We start from the raw sequence: 23,101 nt of genomic DNA, 5'->3' as shown, positions 1-23,101 counted from the left end.
TTGTGTGTGAATGTAAAACTGTTCTGTAACGCGCTATATAGATACAGATCATTTGCAATTTACACTGAACTGCAGCCTCGAAAATAACAGCAAAGAATAGACATTGCTCTACAACCTGAACTGAAGGCAGGACCTATCACTGGACTTATCACTGGACTTATCACAGGACTGTATAATAAAACCTAACCGGCAAAAACAGACATACATACATCATCTTACTGAGTTTTTCTTTTTAAAGAAAGTAATCTCAATGTATAAATACTGAATGATTTGGAGCTTATACCATTGTCTTCTTTAAACTAATTATTAGGCTCAATTTTTTTAATAGACTTTTAATATTTCAAAACTTTCTTAATCTTAACAAACTCTTAATCTAAGATGGTCTTTTCTCTTTTATTTATTACGGATCACTAAACAATTCAATAATTAAACAGGGCCATTGCTGACCTTTGTGCAGAACTTAAAGGTCAATTTCCAACGATAGGGGATTTTATCATTATCAAGAGAGTTCACACACATACACACACACACACACACACGCACACAAACACACGCACGAACGCACGCGCACGCACGCACGCACACACACACACACACACAAACCCACACACATCTGATCATCTAATGCCTGTTGATGTGCAGTGAAGTTATATAAAGAGAAAGAGAAAAGACAGGACAAGATAATGCACACATCATGGTTATTGTGGTTATTATGACTAATCGATCAATACCAATGAAATGAGGCTGGAGCTTTTAAAATGAGCTCAACTTTATGAAACAGTCCATACCAGTCTTAAAGAATACACATGTATTTGACCGAACACGATTTAGTGTCCACGTGACTCAGAGAAGAAGCGTCTTCACGGTAAACAGCTCAGTGCTGGGTCAAATATGAACCGTCGGATCACTATCTTGCTCTGTATTTCATCTTCTCACCGCACAGTCACGCTCACTTCCTCGTTGTGAACCAATAGCGGTGTCAGACTCAGGTCACGTGTCGGGCTCTGCGGCTCATTGACGTGCACAGTGTTGAGGCTGAACCACACGGTGAGTTTCCTCAGGGAGTTTTCACTGAGTTTGTTCTCGACAAACAGTCCGTGAATGTGACTTGTGTCAGTTTTGCAGCACTAGTTCGATTGTTCACCGATAGTAAAGACAATCGATGACCGATAATCGATATTCTCTGCCTGTATGCTGCTGTGATCGAGCAGCATGACAGGTCCTGGGGCAATGAGGCTGCCTCCACATTTTAAACACAACTTAAAAATGTTGTACTAAAACCACTGATTTCAGATTGAAGAGAATTGGGAAGCTACTTCCATGTTAATTCATATTATAGAACAGGAATCTGGAGGCAAAAAACATTGAATTCAGTTAATAAAGTTGTTAGAGAATTGAAATTCTACAAGTTTTCAATCAACTGCTTGAGGTGATAAGTTTAGAAGATATGTGTTGTGTCTGTGCTGTTGATAGACATCAGTTAAAAGTTGTCATGCAGCTTCACACTCTTCCCTCTGTGGAGAAACTCATCATTTCATAATGGACACATGTGGATTTTTGCATAAACTGAGGGGAAAATAAATAACTCATAACAATAGTCTGGGTAGAATTCATTGCTGGACTCTTGTACTGACCTCTGTCCAATAAAACAGATATAGATTTAAAAAAATGCACAGAGACACAATATCAATTCTGTGCTGAAATCAGTGCAGCTGGAAGATCTCCACTTGATTTGGATAACTCCGACTCTGAAAGCCTCCTTGTTACCTCAGATACTCATATCACCCTGACTGGATTTGACAGCTGCCCCTATGAACAGGTGGATTATTTATTTGTTCTCACTCTAAGGCATCAGTCCACTGTACAGTCTGTCAATGATCACATCCTGGTTGAGCAGATAAATGCAACTGATTACAAACCTCAGGTGTGAAGTCAGAGGAGCTCCTGTCATTCTTTTCACTTCTACTTGTGACTCAGTGTGTTTACGTTGACACCAGTCGATTTATTATTGTTTCTTACACTCAGATGTTCTGGAGGCGGAGCTGTGTTCCTTTCAAACCATCGTGGCTTTGGTGACACAGTGTTACATGACGTGTGCTGTTGTTGCGTGGCCTGGGTTTACAATTGAACCCAGATATCTTTCTTCCTGTTAAACATCACAGACATTTTATCTTCATGTAGAATTTCCTGTATTGGAATCTAGCGTTTCTCGTTTCATTTGGACTAAAGAAACCTTCGGAAGACACACATTAGTTAATATCTAATCTCTTCTCCGGACAGCTTTTCTCTTGGAAATGAACCTTTTATGTCTTTTTCTTGTTTTGATCACAGAAGCGTTGGAAGGAGCACCATGGGCCGCCTGGACGGGAAAGTGATTGTGTTGTCGGCAGCGGCGCAGGGGATTGGACGTGCCGTTGCAATAGTAATGAGCTTCAATAAGCACTTCTCACTGATCTCTCATAGCAAATCCCCAAAGACAATTGTGTATTAAATAGCTTGTGGTGTACAGACTTAGAAAGAGAGTATATTTTATGTAAATGCAAATTGAAGAGTACAATGTCGTTTGTGATGATATCTCCTGCACCAAATATACTGCGAATGACTGATTGTGTGTTTGTGTACAACATGCTGTGACACCACAGGGGCACACTCTAAATAACTGTGCTGTAACAGTGATTTCTTGAGAGTAGAAAAAGACAGGGTCAAGACAATCCTCTGGCCAAAGAGGAGGAAAAACAAAACACTCGTACATCTCACACACGTACTCGTCAAGATTGGGTCATCATCGCCTCCATTCCCTGCGAGTGATGTCTTTTCAATGTGTGTGAGATTGTGCCTCGCAGCACAGCGGGTGTCACGTTTGTGGTGTAATTCAAATGTGTTTACACAGCGTCGCATCATCAGGTTTTAATGACTTTGTGTTAAAGGCTTCATTTTGGGTCTAATGAGCATTTTCCACCAAGACCTTTTAAAATGTGGATTTTTGGGGTGTTCGCTGTGTTCTGCGGTTAATGATGCGTTCACTCTATCAGATACCAGCTGACCAGCAGTTAAATGGATAGAAGAGAGCAGAGAGATTAGATTTAAATATATTCTGTATCTATAGATAGTTGGTAATAAGTGGTGACCTGAAATATTGCCTCAAGTGGTTTTGACTGATTATCATCAGGAAGCAATTCAGATTTGATGAGCAGAATAAAATGACCTGCCTCCCATTCTTCAAAAACGATTTAATTGCAGCCTTGGTGTATTTAATGATTTCATAAAATTTCCTTGAATCGATCATCTTCTTATTGAAGGAATACTCAGCCCAAAAGGTCACAAGGGTCAGCGTTAGAGGTCAGCGCCATCATGCTCAGACGTCATGTAACTGCTTGTAAGTGACTCATGTTTTTTAACTGTAGGCGTTTGCAAAGGAGGGAGCTCAGGTCACGGCCACAGACATCAATGGAGAGAAGCTGAAGGAACTGGACGGCATCCCAGGTAAAGGCCAATGTATGCTTCTCCGTTTTGACGGACACGGACAGATAGGACCGCCTTCTCCAACGTGGAACGCCCTCTCCGGGCCTCTCCGCGGCTCCTCAGAGAGCTTTTCGTGCAGCTCTCATTTTTCTGCTCTCTTGGTCTGCAGCTGACACCTGCTGGCTGACCAGTGAAATGCAGCCGAGTTGGCCGAGCCAAACACGTCTGTGTTTAAAACCAAAGATTTTGCAGTCTGCTAGACATAATTGTTTTCCCCTTCCAAATGTGTTTGTATTGCTTGATCGAGTATAGATATATTTGGTTTTAATATATGTTAATTTGCTAATGTTATTAATTAGTTACCAACTATTTTTAGTTGCACCTTTTTTTGCATATTTTAGGTTATATCTGTGGAACGCCGTCAAGGAATCCTTTCACATTAGGCACAACCATTCACTCCCATGGAACCACTTAAATATATCACACCATACAATCTTGAACTTACACACGTTCCTGCAAACTTGCATCGGACAAACAAAGAGGAGATATCAGTAAAGATTCTATGCAACTTAGTTTATGAATGATGAAGCCTGTGTATCACCCTGCATTGGATTAATCGCTGCCTGACATTGACAAGGGATCCCTGTTAAACCATGAAATCTAGCGTCAACAGGATTCCTGATTTGGCAGACGAACAGTCGCTCATTTTCTTGTCAGTAAAAGTGGAGGAGCAGGTTGATTTCAAGAATTTGTCTCTCCAGTCCCTGGTGGACCAGGATTGAATAAACACCCTTCCATCGCTCCACACCTCCATACTGCAACAAGCAAAGCCCAATTCCCCTCTGATTGCTTTGTGCAGAGCTGTCGAGTGGTGAGCAGGAGAACACAGTGGCTGTAGGCAGCCGCTCGGTGTGAGTTGCCCGGTGTGAGTTACTCGAGGCTGCTGAGTGTTAGGAATTAGGGGGATAAAAAAAATGTTAGGTGTTTCATCTAAACTACGTATGTCTGTAGTAAAGTCTTGATTCAGATCTCCTCCTCATCAACAGGGATCAAGACCAAGGTGGTGGATGTGACGAAGAAGGAGCAAGTGGAAGCTTTGGCCAAGGAGCATGACCTCGTAGATGTGCTGTTCAACTGTGCTGGGTACTTTTTCATTCATTTTCATTTTCAGTCTCATCTTTCATGGAGTTTTACAAACAGCAGAATACAATGGAAAGAAATATACATAATGGATAAATAAACCCAATAAGGGAATAAATTGGGAAAAATAGGTTAGTGCACATCATAGAGATTACAGAAATAATAAAATAGACGTCCTTACCACTGGGGTTTAAAAAACTAAAAACACTGTGGTTTGGATGAACCAGAGACTATAAAGCTGACACTTCTGGAAGTTCTCCGTCAGACAGAGGTTCCTTAACTACATCTCCAAAGTCCCTGCACCATAAGGTTTAACCTCGACTCGACCTTTCGTCAATCTTCTTAAAGTCTCTGAACTGGCAATTGTAAGGCTCAGTAAAATGACGAGGGCGCTAACGCAGCATTTTGACCCATATTTACTTTTCCTCTGTGATTTGATTCTGATGACAGATTGAGGTCCTGTATTTTATGAACACACTAAATATATGTCATGTGTCAAAATACTTTTTATTTGTTGTGCACCGTACACAGGTTCGTGCACCACGGCTCCATCTTGAGCTGCGAGGAAGCCGACTGGGACTTCACAATGGACGTGAATGTCAAGAGCATGTACCTCATGTGCAAGGCTTTCCTGCCTAAGGTGACCTTTGACCCCTTTACCCAATGCTTAACACCGTTGATCCTGTTGTCGAGATGTTTGAAATAAGGTGTCGTTGTAAATTGAGTGACATATGCTTTATTTATTTTTTGTTCTCATCCTTTGTTCGCTGGGATTAGCTGCATTACACTGAGCCTGTGACATGATGGGCGGCGACTGCCCGATCACTAATCCAGCTTTAGCGGCAAACTAACCAAACTGTCTCTGTGGGGGAAATTAAACCTTGCATGATTTGTCTTTGTTAAATAAAAATGTGAAGGCCATGAATGTTATGTAATTTTAATCATCATTTGAACAATTATAACCTCTTTATACGGCAACCTCATAATTTGTCTTGTCATTATAGATGTTGGAAAAGAAGTCAGGAAACATTATTAACATGGCTTCTGTTGCATCAAGCATAAAAGGTAAAAGAATAATCCACACATCATTTCACTGTAGATGTCTGCAGAACAAATATCAGGCCTAATCAAAGGGACATTGAAGTATGACCAAGTTCAGTGTAATCCTCTTATCTTAGATAATTGCTTTCCGTGCGTGTATGTGTGAGTGACATGTGTTTCCTTGGCACAGGTGTTGTGAACCGGTGCGTCTACAGTACCTCAAAGGCCGCGGTAATTGGTCTCACCAAATCTATAGCGGCAGACTTTATTGAGCAAGGCATCCGCTGCAATTGTGTTTGTCCTGGTGAGTTTTCAGCACCACATCCAAGATACTCAAGGTTGGCAATATTTTAAAGATAACATCCTGTGGATAGACAGAGGAAAGTAAATCGATGTTTATAAGATAACTCAAGGGGCTTGTAATGTTTGAGAACTTTGTGTATTTCAAGGAGATAAAAACCTTGAGTTTGACCCTCCTGAACAATTCTATGAAAAATGTACCAGGGGTTTTAATGAGTACTACTTCACTGACCTGTATAAACTCTGTCATATTTACTTGAATATAAAAAAAATCCCCTTATTAGTCTAAATGTATCCATATATCTGAATTCAGTTTTGTGTTTTACTGAGGGTTTCAAAAGAAAACCCAACTCCCTCTTTTATATTTCCTCAGGGACTGTTGATACTCCATCTCTGAGGGGGCGGATCCAGGCCCAACCTGACCCCGAACAGGTGATGTACACTCTGATATACTTTGATATTTTCCTCCATGCGTAATACCTGCTGAGTACAATTACAGGTACATCTACCACTAGAATAATTCCTGGTGTCTGTGTATTGAGGACAAATGTAACCCCTCTCTGCAGGCTTTCAAGGATTTCATGGCAAGACAGAAAACTGGCAGGATGTGCACAGCTGAAGAGGTGGCCTACCTGTGCGTGTACCTGGCCTCAGATGAGGTGAGTGTTCGGGGTTGGCATGAAAACGTCATGCATGCATGTGGTGAACTGGCAGTCATGTTGAGGATGTGCTCAATATTAAGCTGATTGTTTTTCTCCTGTTTTCCTCCTCCACAGTCGACCTATGTGACAGGGACGGAGCAAATCATCGATGGAGGCTGGAGACTGTAAAAAACATCATGCTAACATCGGAGCAAATCCCTTAACCTAAATCAAGTTTATAAAAAATTTAATCCATGGTGCAAATGTATACGTGTAGTGCCAAAATATGGTCACGCTGGCACATGTTGACAGGCATTGTGATAAATTGGCTCCATCAAATCTAAAGTGTAAGTGTGTGTAACACCTATAAAATAAACATATCCATTTAAATCTGAATCGTGTTTATAGTCAAGTATGTTTCCAACCCACAAGGAATTTGCCTTGTTGTTGTGTGCAGACAAATATATTAAGTAGACAAATATAGGGGTTATTAAGCAAAATAATAATGATAATAATAAGGTAAAGGTAAAGACATGAAATCAAAAGTACAAGAGCAATATGTGAAAATTATATTTATAAAATAAAAATAAAATTTACAAAAAATATAAAGATATATGGAATATGGCTTAATAATACTTTACATTTAGTAATCTATTTGTGTGACTAATCAGTCTGAATGAAAATGAAATGTCTAAACATTTCTAGCAATACAGTTTGATGACTTTGGAAAAATTATATATTAATTTATACTTTACTTCGAGATATCTCCCTCTGTGTGTTTGTGTGTTCCTGTACTCATATCTTTGTGAGGACCATATTAAGCGAAGACCCCACAGAGTGAGGACATTTTGACCGGTCCTCACTTTGTCAATGGGCTGTTTGAGGGTTAAGGCTTGGCTTTAGGGTTAGGGTTGGGCATTCAGTTTGGATGGTTAAGGTTAAAGTAAGGGGCTTGGTGAATGTATTATGTCAATGAGTATCCTCACAATACAGACATACAAACGTGTGTTATTCAAGTGACTTTTGAGAAGCACTATGTAACCTTGTTTAAATAAGTGCTACACAAACAAAGTCACCATTATCATCACATCATTATATTGCAGATTGAGTCATCAACCCTTCACACAGTCATCAAAGTGTGTGACTGATAAATAAACGACTGATAAAACATGCAGCAACACACTTTGACTTTTTCACTGAACCTCATCACCCCATCTCTCCTGCTCCTCCTCCCCCCCTCCACCAGCCTCCTGTGCTCGGTACACACTCATCACTAATCCGCCTCAGTCCCATTCTCCAGCTGGTCTGATCCACCACAGGGACTCGAACACGGTACAGTTCACAGGAGGTGACCGTGTTCGCGGTGTGAGGTGAGCTGCGTTTTCTGTATTTCCTCTCGATTAACCCCCCCGGACTCGAACGTGTGCCTCCCGTCAGGAGCGGGGAGGCTGCAGTTAGCCGCTGTGTTTGTAAACGGGAGCGGGGAGTTCAGTGACAGCTGGCTGACAGGAAGCGCTACTTCTGGTGCGCCCGTTATCGGACAAAAACACTAGCCATTGGGTTGTGTCAGATTTAGTTTCGCTTTGATTCTCATAAATGAAACGGTGCGAGCCTCCCGGGTCCAACGTACCGATGACGTCAGTTTGCGTCAGAACCAATTCATTAATTTCAACGTGAGGGGAGCAATGCGTCGTTTCCAGGGCAACGCTATGTCTTACGGAGCTAGCTAAATGTCGGCTAAATGTTTTAACTACTTTGAGCAGACATCGGTCAGCTGGCTAGCTAGTGCCGGTGACATGTCCGGTATTGGATCTGCTAGCGTGAGGCGAAGCATGGACTTCCCTCCTCGGCTGATTCCGGTATCGTCGGCGGTGGTTTCTGCCGCCTCTGCCCCGACACGTGTGTGAGCGTGTGTGCACGCGCGTGTAGCTTCATCGTGACCCCAAACCAACACTCCCAGTTCAACCAGCCTCCACACATGTCGTCTGCTTAGCTAGCTAGTTATCCAGCTACTTAGTTAGCTACCGAGGGCTAGGTTTGTTGTCGGTTAAGTCGAACCTATCTGAGCTAACACTAGCTACATGCGCCATCTGGTCGAGCTGTAAGCATTGATTAGTGTGGTCTGTTCCCAATTGGATTAACCAGCGTCTGTCGCCATATGCAACTGTCAAAACATTGTAGTAACGTTACTTCGGGCTCAATTCATCTACGAGTGAAGAACATAACTTGAAGTGGAACAGATAATAGACGAGTCCAGTGTGAGAAGTAAACTCTACAGCCCGGGTACTGAGAGCTGCCACATCTTTAAGTAAACACAGGTCAAAGTAGGGACTGTTACACAGATCCTCAATTAGACTGGAGTCACGTGGCTTGAACTCAAATTAGGATCACTAATAGTTTGTGCCTGTGGAATAGTGAGGTTTGTTCAAAGATGTACGTGTGAGACATCAATTTTTAGTATCTCATGTTCAGAGCCAGTGCAGTATTCAGAGCCAGTGCAGTATTTTAAGATTTTTTTTTTTCAGGATAAAAGTTTTACAAATCTATAAAACATTCAAAAAAATATATATTTTACGTCCTTGCACAATGAATACATAATATATCGACAAATATTGATGTAGTTTATTTTACTACCCAGCCCTAGTTAAAGTAAGGACATCTTTTCTTTTAAACATGGACATCTTGGAAATGGAGAGGAAACAGAGCAGGGTAATAGATTACTTACTCACATCATGCTAATTTCCACACCTGCATCAACATTGCTTTTTTTTTTTACATTATTAAATCAACAATAATTTGTTATCCTACTGATAAAACCCACGCTGTAGGATAAGGAGCCTGATGTCAGAGCTGGATACACAGAAGCAGAAGTGAAGGAACTGCCCATCAATGGCCAGCCCCGCCCCTCAGCTTGATGCACTGTGAGAGAGAAGTGAGTGGACCACAGAAATATTGTAGCTAATTGCCATGGAAGACACTCAGGCCAAACCTGCCAGCCCGGACCAGAGCCCAGTGCCCAGTCCTGCTCTCAGTCCAGCTCCCAGTCCTGCACCCAGTCCTGCACCCGTCCCACTGCTGGACAACATCGCGGTAACTGGAGCAAACCATGTGGAGGTGAAGTATTTTATTAATAAGAATCTCTTTCAATATTTGCTCTAGTGTGACCTAGTTTTTTCAGTTTTACTTACATTTTTAATTATATCTTTCTGTAGCCTTGTTGAATTAGTTTTCTGCCCTAAGTTGTTTGCTCGATACTTGTGAGAATATATAGAAATCAAGTCAGAGTCTAGACTTTGAGCCAATGTACCCACCTTTGTTCTAGGACAAATGGGGAGTTCTGTGAGTCACGGGTATCGAGCTTCTTGAGCGAGGTCATATCTTTGCTGTATTATTTGCAAAAGCAACAGTAGCTTGTAATCGGCTGGTATGACGTGCCTCTGTGTCACCAGTGCTGATCGGGCACAACAGAGGGATTTCACAATTAATATGCCTCATGAAGATCTTAAAGTTTTGCTTGTTTGTCAGTGTGACACCATAGTTTTGATGTGCTGTTTAAAATGCTTTATTTATTTGGGTTAGCTTCTTTACCCCAGTTACTTTTTAATCTGCTTATTCTCACAGCAAGTGATAAGAGCAGTTTGAAGCTTGTGTGCTGAAAATATCTTCAGAACACATTGCGTTTGTAGACTTGGTGTTCAGGCCGCTACTAAAACATGCTCTCACTGACCCGTCCTCCTGACTCCTCTCCTCCAGCACCTAAACGTGAACCAGATCCAGGTGGTGGTGCGACGCTGCTCCAGTCCAAATGTCACAGAGGAGACAACCTATTTTCTTCCCCGAAACCCGGTGGTGGATGCCGGCACAAACACAGACCCACCAGTGGTCTGCTGCCCCTTGCTCCACAGATTCTGCCCATGCCCACCAAGAGGCCTCCTGGCTTCTCTCATTACCAAAGGTAACAAGGCAGTGGAGGTGTATCCTGTTTGACTTTGATGCATTGTTATCCCTTCTTTTCACTGGAGATATTGTCATTTACATTTTCTAATTACCTTAACTTCACTTATAAATACATACAAATGAAACCAACATACCAAGTCATATGTAGCCAGAAGGTGTAACTGTGCATTTATATTCATCACAGCCTTTTACAATGAATAGATTCAACAATAAATGCTTTATGTATCCAAGGAGAACAGCAGTGTTTTCTGATAAAATACATTTGAGTCAAGGTTTTGAGGTTGACTGTAAAGAAGCTAACATTTCTGTAGTAATACATTTATCCCTCAATCTGTTACTCCCCAACTTCTTTCTTCATGTAATGTGTTAAAAATTAACGATTGTATCATAACTATGTTGGCATTTACATCCCATGACTTCAATGTCTTTCTCCTCTGTCCCCCCCAGTCATTTTGGCAGCTGTGCTCTTTGGACTGGTTTGGTCCATCACAGAGAAAGAATGTCTTCCCGGGGGAAACTTATTCGGCATCACAATACTTTTCATCTGTGCGGTCATCGGTGGTAAACTGGTGTCTCTCATCCATCTGCCCAAACTTCCACCATTCCCACCACTGCTGGGTAAGGCAGATAAATCACTGGTTATATCTCCAACAGGGTGATATTTAGTGACAATATCACTGACGATAAAATGACGTATACACACAGAGAAATGCCAAGTGGATCAAGAAGCCTCATGCTTTTGCTGCACTGTACCTTTTATATGTTGTATTATTTGTTGTAAACCATATGATAATGGTCCTGCTAACTTTAAGATGCCCATAAATGATCTTTATATTTGTCTGTGATAATGGTTTTAACATAACATAATGCAATGTGAATTCCTGGTGTTAATAATAAGAAAACGGAAGATGTCTAACGTCTCCCTATGAAGATAAAAGTCACGGATACTTGAGCCGCTCCTCATTTGTAAATAGAATCAAAGTACAACTTGGAGTTTATATCTCTGAACTTCACCGTCCTGAATTTATATATTTATCTTTTGGCGGAGTAGGCTTTAAAAAGAGCAGCATAGTTTACCAATTCAGTGTTTATTTCTATATTTTGAAATATCTTCAGGCTTCAACTGTTTGCATAGTATAACTATAACTATTCTTAATGGGTTTATCCCTTATAATCTATTATTCTTAGCTTTCTCATAAGTTTTAAGGAGAACATTGTTCAGATGTATCATGAAGTTGTTGAATAGGTATGTGTGTTGTTAAAACTAGAATTATCAGTGTTCCCACTGTATTTCTCAGGTGTCCAGCTCAATCGCTATGAGTTCAAAAAGCAACAGGGAGTTTGACGAGAGACATCAAGAATGAACAGTGTTTCTTTGTGGTAGAAAAGCTCATCTTTCTTCTCACACCCTCTGCTGTGTCCTAGGTATGCTGCTGATGGGCTTCACGCTGAGGAACATCCCAGTTATAAGAGACGGGGTGTACATTGAATTCAGATGGTCGGCGTCCCTCAGGAACATCGCTCTGGCTGTCATCCTCGCCAGAGCTGGTCTCGGGTTGGATCCCATGGTATGACTCACACTCCCCCATTGGAGCCCATTGTATGCATAATAGAAATCTTTAGAAAGATTCAGTGACTCATCTCATCCCTGTGCATATGGCTTGACTATACAAGGTCTCATAGTATTGTCTTAGTAAATCAGTTTTTTTAAGTTGTTCAACTTATCTGACAGTAAAAACAAACTCAGTATTATATTTCCAGTGTCAAGTCTTTTTCTCAACTTAATTTGTTTCCATCTCAAACTCTTGAATCTTGTCTGTGTTTGCTGTCAGGCTCTGAGGAAGCTGAAGGGCGTGTGTATGCGTGTGGCAGCCGGGCCCTGCTTGATCGAGGCCTGCACCACAGCGCTGGTCTCTCACTTCCTCATGGGCTTGCCCTGGGTGTGGGGTTTCATCCTCGGGTAACTACACATTCTTAAAATACATATATCAGCAGATTTATTGGTGTAAAAGTTTTCACCCCCTATATTATATGAGTCTGCTGCCAACTATCCATATCAGTTGGGTTCAAACAAAAATATTTTTTAAGTTATTGGTTTGATAGTCAGGACAAGAGGCTAAGGCTTTCCAGTTTTGTGTGCAGTAGCGCCTGGGAAACTTCATGAGCTCTTATTTATCTATCAATCAAAGACAAAGGTTGATCAGGCTTTCTTAGACAGAGCAGGAGGCTGGTTACTCACACATCATTTATTTAAACAAACATACAAATATTTATCTTGACCTTACAGAGTCTACTTTTTCTGTAATATTTTGTATATATCCCTAACAGAGAGAAAATAATTGTAACGTTAATTTAACTTTACAATCCCTCTTTGTGTTTCTATTATCTTCAATGTGAACGGACTGTTCAGCTCTCTGGTGCAGGATTATTCACCGATAGAAGATGGTTATAGAGTGAGCATGAGCTTTAAAGATAAGATAAGGAAGGTTTACTAAAGGGGGAAACATTCTGCTTCCTTTGCGCAACCAGATAACTTTTTTGTCCTTGCAAAAGTTTAAAAAACCGTATCAGTATTTGTGTGCCTCAGTAGTTGCAAAGCAGCTCGTCATATGGGTCTTTATTCACCAATGACCTGTTCCTCCTCTGAATACTTTGCTTATCGTTGGTTGGAGGGTGGATAGAGGCCAAAGCAAATGTTTTTTTGAATACTGACAAACTCAATTGTCTCCAACTCAGTTTTGAGGCCAAGTTTTTTATGATTATGTGAATTTTTTCACACCCATGACCAAGGCGTCATTCATGAAGGATCTTCACCGTTGTTCTATTAAATTTGAGTCCCGTAACTCATTTCAGACACACATCCTCGCCTTCAGTGCCCAGTGTTCAGTGTCCATGTTTATCCATCTCTCCAAATGTGTTCAAAGGCTGATGATTTCCATAAGCATTTATTTGTTTGTTTCACCTTTTGCAGGAGAAATTAAACTTATTAACTCTCAATCTCCTCCACTTTGTAGTTTTGTGTTGGGCGCTGTGTCTCCAGCGGTTGTGGTTCCCTCCATGCTGCTACTGCAGAAGGATGGTTACGGCGTGGAGCAGGGCATCCCCACGCTGCTGATGGCTGCAGGCAGTTTTGATGACATTCTCGCCATCACTGGGTTCACCACATGCTTGAGCATGGCCTTCGCCGAAGGTAACCTGCGGACGTTTGTGGTTGCGTCTGAGGAGAAGTGAAGGGAAATTAATCCAGTGTTTTTTTTCTCTTTTAACTGCAACACTATCTTATCTCCAGGGGAGAGGCATCCACTGTAGTTCACTGTAGTAAAGGTCAAAACTGAGAGGCACATGAAATAAGTGACTTTAATCTGTAGTTTGCCAGGAGCTCAGTAGAGGGTGCAAGTGAGCTAGTACACGGAGTAAAAGTATATTTGTACATTTTGTACCACAGTGTCGAGTCTTTGACCTGCATATAAACAACCTGCATACGACCATAGAGTTTCACAAAGCTTCTGCCACACATCAGTCAGTTTTCCTTTGTCATTTGTGTATTTGTCTGCTGCTACTTTCAGGCTCTACGTGGTTCAACCTCCTGAGAGGTGTACTGGAGGTGGGCGGTGGGATGGTTGCTGGGATTATTCTTGGTTTCCTCATCCAATACTTTCCCAGTGTTGACCAGGTAGGCATGTTCTCCCAGCATGACTGTAATAGTATCTACTTTTACAATTGCTTAGCAAACAGGCTCAAATGTCTGTGTAAGAAACAACTTGGAAGAACAGATGCCTGAGGAACATTTTAGCAAAGTGTTTCACTTCTGATGTTAATCTCTGAGGTCAACAAAAGCTGGCTCATGAACTCACATGACATTTTCTGTAGTTTGCAAGTTTCCTCACGTCAAGATTATTTAGTATCAATGTAAGACGTCCACTTAGATGTATGAATGTTGTATGTCTGGATTTCACCAAACAAAAACATTCAGTGTATAATCTCTTTCTCCAGAAACATCTGGTGATGAAGCGCTCCTTCCTGGTGCTGGCTCTCTCCGTCTTTGCCGTGTTCGGCAGCAACGTCGCTGGATTTCCCGGCTCTGGAGGCCTCTGCACCCTCGTGTTGGCATTTCTAGCTGGACTCGGCTGGGGGAAGGAAAAGGTTATAACATATGCATATTGCATCTTTCACACACATAGCCGTATCTACGAGGCTTCTTATTCACAGTTACCCATCTTTGATCAGGAATTTTAAGGTAAACCTGAGGGAAAAGAAGACTACATAGTGAATTGTTAAAGCGTACCACTTTGGAACCTGATTTATCTGTTGTACAGAAAAGATGTTAATCAGCACATTGTTTTTACAGTCATTGTTAAAAAACAACATTGCTATACATTTTCGTGTGTTATGTGTTTCTTAAGGCACGTGTGGAAGAAGTGGTCGGGTGGGCGTGGGATATTTTTCAGCCCCTGCTGTTTGGACTGATCGGAGCAGAGATTCGAATCTCTCAGCTGGAGGGACACACAGTTGGTGAGATGAACACAAACAGACACCTAAATAAAACACAGAGCCATGGCTGTTCTTTGAGGGAATTCAAATGTGACTGTATAATCACATTGTGATGTGTTTGCATAATCAAAAAAGACTCCGGAGAGTTTTAATCTCTCCATCTGTGCATTCTAAAAGCTGAGCCTGTGTTGGCCCTCATGTGTTGTTCTTCCATCGTGGTTCTAGGATGTGAGTTACTTAAGCAAGAGAATTTAGGTGTCTTTCAGAAAATTACCTTTTTAATGCTGTTTTTGTTGATCTATCTCTAAGGTCAGTCTTACTTACATTAGCAAAACATGCTTTACTACCCAGAATTCAGAGCATCCCCTTTGAGACTGCAGGCTGTTAGTCCACCTTTCTCCAGTCACTCTCCCCTCCACTCTGTGCTAGTGTTGCGCCCACGCTTCTGACACAACATTAACATAACTCGCTCATGACATCTTCATCTGACTCTTGCCGTGTTTGTGTCTAGGTCTGGGTATAGCCTCTCTGCTCATTGCCCTTGCGGTTCGACTCCTGTTCACCTTTGTGTGTGTGCTGTGCGCGGGCTTCAACATGAGGGAGAAAATGTTCATCGCCCTGGCATGGATGCCCAAAGCCACAGTGCAGGTACGTCTGTGCTGATGCAATTGTCAGCAGGAAAAATGATCCTTTGGAAATGAGTGTCTCTGGTATAGAACTTATCAACAGATGTTTTCCTTTGTGAACACAGACTGCAATATAATAACAATTCAAGTGTTTTCTCATGATGATGGTCAATTTCTTTGAGAATCAGCAGTGGAAAAAAACCCTCATCTTCTCCCCTCATCAGGCAGCTATAGGCTCCACAGCTTTAGACATGGCCAGGTCAAGGAACGATAAGCAGATGGAGAAGTACGGCATGGACGTGTTGACGGTGGCCGTGCTGGCCATCCTCCTCACGGCCCCGCTCGGAGCGCTTATTATAGGAATCACTGGGCCGTACCTGCTACAGAGACCGAAGAACTGCGGTGAGCGAGTCAAACCCAATTTATCATCATTTTTCCTAGGTAGGTAAAGTCCTACATTTCAACATTTCAACTCCTGTGATCCCGCCTCGCTTCCTAGCTGTACACGAGTAGTGAGTGTGATTTTCCCTATAATTCTTTTCCCTACTTCTCCTTTTGTGATAGATGTGTCCGCTCACGCAAGGATTTTTGCATAGGTATAGTTTGGCTGTTGACCCTGACGCTCACGCCTTCATGTCTTTTGCATCTACACAACAGTGTCTTTGTTGATGTCAATGTGGGAATATCAGATTAACCTCAGTGCTGACGAGCGCAACTCATGAATGATGACGACTCCAATGCTTGTTGTTTTGTTTGTAGTTCTTGTATGACTGTTATCAGACTTTTCACTGGAACCTTTCTCATTATATTCCCTTCCTCCTCCTCCTCCTCGTCTTCACCGTGCAGGCACCGGAGCAGGAAGTGACGATGACAACGAAACTCCTGTCACCTATGAAAGTACTCTCTGACACTGCCGGTCTTCACGCAGCGAGCGAAAGGACATTTAACAACAACACTTCCGCCGTGCGCTCACATCAAAAGCGGATATTTGAGCTTTCTTCTGTGTCTCTATCCACTGGACGCCTCCTGATGTTTGGCATCTTGCAGGAGCAGATGAATCACGCTTTATTTATAGCCCCTGGTGCTTTCCAGGCCTCGGGCTCTAAACAAATGACCCACATCAAAGCTTCTGCACTGTCGAAGGTGTAATGCTGTGTTTTATTATATGCAGGGTTACCTATCTGAATGTACTGACCGTAGCAGTATTTTATTTATTTGTGTTTTAAAAATTAGACTTCTTGGTTACTGACACATATTTAAGTCTTTTGTTGTTCTGCACTTATTTTTACAGCTACGTGTCAGTGTATTTAATTTTTATTGAAATAAGTATTAGCTGTTTGTCTTGTGATGAGAAGGGGTTTGTCTAATTTACTCAGGAAAAATATCGAAATAAGCCGCAATACATTATACACGATGCTGCTATCATCTGCATCATGGCACTATGCCTACATCGTCATGTGATGATGTCCACATTCATGTAAACCCAACTTTTTATAGTTTGATCAAGAGTAGATTTAGATTTTTTTCTATTTCAGAAGACTGCAGTGTGCGTTGTTTTTGATTTGTTTGAATTTATATGGCCTCATTTCAAAGGTTCTTATGTATTATTAGCCACTGTTTGACAATTTTACATAAATAAGCTTTAGTTTTTTACCAAATATTCTTTAAATAAATGCTGTAGTGAACGTGCAACATGCTGTATAATTAGAGTTCGATGTTTTTTTAAGAAAGATTATAATTTATCCCAGCGAACATCAAACGTCAGCACAGGCATCCAGCAGCTCTGATGAACATGGTTTCATAAAGACTTCATATGTTTAAATTGTTGAGTTGATTCCTTGACTCGAAATGTTCCCATTAGTCTATTTATTCAATATGTAACAAAGTACATTTACTTTGTTAATGTACTTGAATAAATCCCCATGTATCTGTACTTATTGTTTAATAAGTATATTTATTTTAAAGTACATATATCAGCAAATATCTGTACTTTCTACATTTTAACAATGCATTGAGCTACATTTGAACACTGTTTTTATATTAAAGTAAACTATGCCCAAAGGGGAGTTGGTCCATTGTTCCACTCAAAGCTGGCAGGTAACATGCCAGCGATATGGATTCAGAAGAGGCCGCCACTGAGATGACTAAGTAAACTGTTGCAGTAGTGAATAGGCTTCACTCAGCAACTACGTTTACTTTTATTAAAGTATATTTAAAAGCAAGTACTTATTTTCTTTTACTCAAGAACAAATGTGAATGTACTTTGCCTCTTTTTTTGTGTCCATTTATCTGTACTTGTATCTTTAAGAACTTCCTCCACCAGTGTCTGTAAACAAGCCTGAAATTGTCAGATCAAATAATCCCAAATCCGCCTAAGGGCCTGTCTGTCCTCAGTCGTCAGGTGAAAACAGAAGAGAGGTTATTATTAATTGCAATGTTCTCTATTGTGAATAATAAGTAGGGATAATGTGTTTTTAAATTCTTTATGCAAACCCACAACCCTAAGTTTATGAAACCCTTGAGAAAGGAAAGGAAAGAAACTAATCTCTTGGTTAAAGCTCTGCCTATAATAAGGAAGCTCTGTAAATATGAGCCTGAATTTAAGTTTTACATGGAAAAACATTCAGTAACAAGACACACTTGTACAATAAGGTGTTCTCTGATTCCTTCACATTCATATTACATCTCCGTGTTAAGTGAATTGTTCCCCCGTTGTAACAGATTCTGCTGAGTTAAACTATTGAGACTTTAGTTGCACATTTCACCTTTGTATTGCAGAATGAATGAATTTCAGCCTTACAAAGGTTCAAAAACACACACACACACACAGTCATTCTCAGACATTATGATGAAAATACATATCTGACGATACAAGCCCTTTATGTATAAAATATTGCTGATGAATTAAAAAGTAGAAAGGCTCCAGCAGGAAGTCAACTTTATACAGAGGTTAGAAAAATAAACGGCGTTTAGAAAGAACCTCGTCGGGGCAGTGAGGTTAAAACTGGATATTACTCAACAGTGCAGTTGTTTGAAATGTTTGAAGGCAACAAAGGGTAAAGCGTGTGTTTAGTGGCTGCGAACAAAATACATTTGAAGAATAATAAGTAGCTTCCCATACACACAATAACTTATAAGGACAGCGTTTCACATCCTGACGGTATGTAAATATTTGGCACACGGAAAAAACGGAAGCAAAAGAAAGAAAGAAAGAAAGCTTTGTCCAACACGAAAGCTTGCTGTGCAACACTTTGACTACAGGATGAACCGAGTTGCCGCTCATGGCTTCGAATCATTTAAAGTCGTCACATCATCGCTGAAATTGAGCTTCAAGTTTTCCCCTCAGTGGTCCCGAATCTCCCGGTGGCTTGTGACTGATTCCAAAACAACTGAGACGTGACTTTAAGTGAGTTGAAAGTCATATCACAACAGTGAACAATGGCCACAACCAAAACAAAACAAAACCCTCCCTTACTGCACAGGAAAATTACAGTTTTCACACCAACTGACTGTGGAAGTGGCAACACTTCACTCTTGAAGTTAATATTTCTACCAACATGACACCAAAACAAGATCAAGATATGTAAAAACCACACAACAACAACAACAACAAAAAAAACAGACAAAACTACAAACTGTTAAATGAAAACTAAAGACTGGGGAGGGGAAAGGAAAACTCCCATCAGCAGTTGATTATAGAATCTTCTTTTTGAGTATGAGCGGTCCCACGTTGTCTCCAGTCAGCTCATTGTGCTTTAAATGTGACTTGTCACAAACAGGAAACTAGAAAGAGGAAACAGCTTCATATTAGCCGGTCAGTGGAGCATATACTCCTCAAGATGACACAAAAAAAAAAACATAACAGCAAAGTTGAGAGTGTCGACTCACAGTTTTGGAGCGCCAGCAGCGACAGTAACACACGTTGGCGCTGTTCAGGTCCTCGATGTCTATCTCGTTCACCACCTTGGGGTTCTCTTTCTGGATCTTCAGGTTGATCAGGCTGTCTCTCTGCTTCTTCTTCTTGGGCAGGAATGGACGGATGGTCAGGTAGCCCAGCAAAGCCAGGATGCCCAGGAGAGGCAGCAGCCGGAGCCACTCAGACACTGCACACACACACACACACACACACACACACTGATTATTTGCCTGAGTCATTTTCAAGTAAAAAGGCCAAAATGGTTGCAGAGAAGATTTGCTGTTTTTCTTTTCATTTACTGTCATCTGTTGGTCGGACACGCCACACAATGTTAAGGACATCTTTGTGGACTTTGGTAAATAATAATGATAACATCATCAGCATTATTGTTATATCAACAGACTTAAACACACAACCTCACTTTTATTCCCACTCCTCACCCTGAACTCTTTTGAAAAGTGTCCAACCGACTAAACGCTCGGAATCAGATCCAGCTAGTTCAAGAGCAATATTTCACCATCGATCAGTGAGAAAACTTCAAAGTCATTTGAAACCATATTTCTCATATTCAGAGAGGAAAGAATTCCAAACAGTGTTTAGTGGATGGTTTGTGGGGCAGCAGCTCTTCTGGTTCAGGAAGCCAGGGATCATGGGTTACATCCACTGTTCTGTTGTGTTGTGTTTCAGTTCAGTGAGTGGGACTACACACAGTGAGAGCACCGATCAAGAGGTTAATAGACTTTTTCTCCACATGAAAGACACAGAATAAATCCCCAAATGCATCTGCACAGCTTATCTCCTGCTTTTTTCTCCCTGGGAGCTGAGTGCAAGGTAACAAAATGATCTGCTGCACCAGCTGTAGAAAACCATCCCACCTCTTATCTGCCTTTCTGCTCTCTTGGGTTTCATCTGACACCAAGCAGGCGGAAACACCAGCCGGAGCCCGTGTAAGGGTTTTGGGAAAATCCCATCGAAGAGTTCACCATACAGGGAGATGACAGACAAGTACAGCGCAGTGAGGATTAACCACAATTAGCTACGAGTTAGACCTCTCAGCGCATTGGGATTCTGATAATACTCTTATGGCAATTAAAATACTTTCACTAAAAAAGATTTTGATGTCTAATGGGACACTGCTAATCCTTAATCTCTTTACGGAATTATTATATTCACTTTATTTTACTTGTAGAGTACTTAATAAGTCTTACAGCTTCTAATCTGAACTGACTAGTACCGAGCAGGCGAGCAGTAATGGGTTTATCTACGTGCAACACCACGAAACATTAAACTTAAATCTGAAGCCGACAATTTGAGGACTTGAGCAAATCCTAATAACATCATAACACAGTGATTTAAATGTTCTTCTCCGGGTTTGTACTCTGTTCCGTTGGTTCCATATTTGTCTGAATGAACCGGAGGCCTCTCTTTCATGCTTGCAAAGCAGAAGTAGTTCTGCTGTTGTGACTTTTTTAGACTACTTGTAGCCAAATGTGACTGCTTCGACCAAAAGGTCAAAGTGATATGGTGGATCAGCCCTAACACGGACTTTCACTGCTACATCAACTCACTTCACAGCAAAATCTGTGAAAACATTTAGGGTTTTCTTATTTCAGTGAGCTGTGTGATGACCCTTGCTGAGGAAGAGTTGGAAAGCAGTGAATGCATTAGCTTTGCATTTTAGGTTACAGGTGCACGGTGCAATGTAATGTGATTTATCAGCCCTTTGTGTGTTCCAGTATTTGTTTATCATCTAATCGCAGTTTTCCAAAACATGTGCTTTGTAGATGTCATAGCGTGGAACTCATCTGAATCATATTAATGTCAAGTGATACAAGGATTGCGGACAGTTATGACTAAATTCATGTATGTGTTAAGCAGAAAGCCTGAATTTCATCAGGACTCTGATAACAAAACTTCGGAGGTTATGATTTGCCTGCTGTTTGTTTATGTGCTTGTTTGTCTGCCTAACAGCCGGATTACTGGACAACTGCGCAGCTGATTTGCATGAAACTCTGCAGAGAGGTGTGGCATAGCTCAAGGAAGAACACGTTACATTCACTTTCATTAACACGGTGAAATAGGGCCCGATCCATCAAGTCGTGGCTCCTGTCCAGGTGCTTCGGTAAGGTTAGTATCCGCACAGGTCTCATTCCAGCACATCTTGGAGGTGTGGCCAGCTTTTTCTAAACTTTAAGAATCCTAAAGAAAATATATCCTCATGCATTATCTAATGGTTTATTCATAAGTTAGTAGTTTGGTCTGTAGAGCATCAGTAAATCGTCATTACTTCAAACGAAGCCTGAGCCAGTGACATCTTCATGTGTCTTGTTTATGCCTGAACACAAATGCAATGAGGAAAATGCACAAATTCTCCATTTGAGAGGCTGCAACCTTTCATCATGTGTAAAGAGGGACTGTAACCATCACTTGAGTTACTGGACCAGGACCAACTAGTAAATCATTCACCTTAACTCCTACTTGTCTTAGGGACCGTGACAGTGTTGCATTTAGGGTCCTAGATGTGGAGAGGGTATAAACCGAGGAGAAGCCCATTGCACTGTGTATCACGTGATGATCTGTGTGCTGCAGGTACACAGGCATCAGTCTCCCAGTGGGTTCAGATGAGCAGGGTGAGCAGCAGGTCACATTTACACCGGAGGAGGACATGTTGAAAGTTATACCACACAGACAGTTATGCACAGTTCAACACGTGTGCAGTTTCTGACATGGACCATCTTAAGATCAGCACAGAGCTACAGTGCATCTGAGCCAGAACTACAAAATAAAACCACTTTTAAAAGAGACACATAACTCACGTGTAAGGGGACGCACACGCATCAACAAAACAACTTTGCCGGCTGTTTTCGCCTGTAACCTAGCTAGCAACCCTGCGGTGTGAAGTGTGTCCCTCTCCAGGCATGTCCACAGGACAGTCACAAGTTCGAACCCGGCCCACTAACCTGTCAAGCTAGCGAAGCCGCCGATGCTCTCCGGCAGCGGAAGCCGCTTGAGATACGCAGGAAGTTGGACTTTAATTATCCTGGAGATCGTGTCCAGAACCATCTTGATCCGATGCTACAGGTTTGACTTGTTTCAGTTCCTGAGGTTCGCTTGTGTCATTGCGCTGAGAATCGAGCGCAGGCTGTCACCGGTGCGTACGCTTCGGCCGTAAGAGTACGACGCAGTCTATGGAGGCGACCGCGGGAACAGGCGGAAATGATTTCGTGAATATGCGTAACAGCGACCTATGACGGTGAGGGAGGTAACCAATGAGCGTTGGAGGAGTTGGTGGCTCCTGATTGGGCTACTTGAATCCGGCGTGACAGAGGTGGTGCCTGGTACTTCAGGTGCTCCACGTAAACTTTTATTCAAAAAACCTTTTAACATTTACATAACTCTATGTACTTCATTTGTATATTATTTCTTTATCAACGTATTGTTAAAATTTCATTTCTTCAACCCCTTTAATCATTTAAAAAGTTGTATTCTTCTCCTTTTAGTCTTTTTTATTTGGTCGACATGGTATT

The 23,101-nt window shown here is 41.5% G+C and overlaps 3 protein-coding genes across 5 annotated transcripts; 2 read left to right on the top strand and 1 right to left on the bottom strand.

Moving 5' to 3' along the window:
• Positions 1 to 978: 978 nt before the first annotated feature.
• bdh2 (3-hydroxybutyrate dehydrogenase, type 2) lies at positions 979 to 6,980 on the top strand. The gene is made up of 10 exons (XM_062388834.1): positions 979 to 1,047; positions 2,332 to 2,422; positions 3,405 to 3,483; positions 4,509 to 4,605; positions 5,134 to 5,242; positions 5,607 to 5,667; positions 5,834 to 5,947; positions 6,317 to 6,375; positions 6,510 to 6,602; positions 6,720 to 6,980. Exons 2-10 carry the CDS (start codon positions 2,351 to 2,353, stop codon positions 6,771 to 6,773), a joined length of 738 nt encoding a protein of 245 aa, XP_062244818.1. The 5' UTR covers positions 979 to 1,047; positions 2,332 to 2,350; the 3' UTR covers positions 6,774 to 6,980.
• An 871-nt stretch (positions 6,981 to 7,851) lies between these two features.
• On the top strand, positions 7,852 to 17,591 carry si:dkey-162b23.4 (sodium/hydrogen exchanger 9B2). Of its 3 annotated transcripts, none has more exons than XM_062388164.1 (13): positions 7,852 to 7,954; positions 9,413 to 9,698; positions 10,338 to 10,539; positions 10,989 to 11,159; positions 11,967 to 12,109; positions 12,374 to 12,501; positions 13,556 to 13,731; positions 14,108 to 14,214; positions 14,535 to 14,684; positions 14,945 to 15,053; positions 15,544 to 15,680; positions 15,883 to 16,099; positions 16,505 to 17,591. In XM_062388164.1, the coding sequence occupies exons 2-13, from the start codon at positions 9,552 to 9,554 to the stop codon at positions 16,564 to 16,566; spliced, it is 1,749 nt and encodes a 582-aa protein (XP_062244148.1). In that variant the 5' UTR covers positions 7,852 to 7,954; positions 9,413 to 9,551; the 3' UTR covers positions 16,567 to 17,591. The 3 variants fall into 3 exon arrangements, with proteins under 3 accessions (XP_062244148.1, XP_062244151.1, XP_062244150.1); XM_062388167.1 differs by having other exon boundaries at positions 7,853 to 7,954; positions 15,883 to 16,060; XM_062388166.1 differs by lacking the exon at positions 7,852 to 7,954 and adding an exon at positions 9,143 to 9,293.
• A 30-nt stretch (positions 17,592 to 17,621) lies between these two features.
• On the bottom strand, positions 17,622 to 22,777 carry cisd2 (CDGSH iron sulfur domain 2). The gene is made up of 3 exons (XM_062388168.1): positions 22,535 to 22,777; positions 19,547 to 19,761; positions 17,622 to 19,441 (listed from the first exon to the last, which is right to left on the bottom strand). Exons 1-3 carry the CDS (start codon positions 22,635 to 22,637, stop codon positions 19,352 to 19,354), a joined length of 408 nt encoding a protein of 135 aa, XP_062244152.1. The 5' UTR covers positions 22,638 to 22,777; the 3' UTR covers positions 17,622 to 19,351.
• Between the last annotated feature and the right edge of the window lie 324 nt (positions 22,778 to 23,101).

The sequence above is a fragment of the Platichthys flesus genome, chromosome 5 (assembly GCF_949316205.1).
Source record: "Platichthys flesus chromosome 5, fPlaFle2.1, whole genome shotgun sequence".
In the NCBI taxonomy this organism is placed as follows: Eukaryota; Metazoa; Chordata; class Actinopteri; order Pleuronectiformes; family Pleuronectidae; genus Platichthys; species Platichthys flesus.
This window is presented reverse-complemented; position numbering and strand designations above follow the sequence as displayed.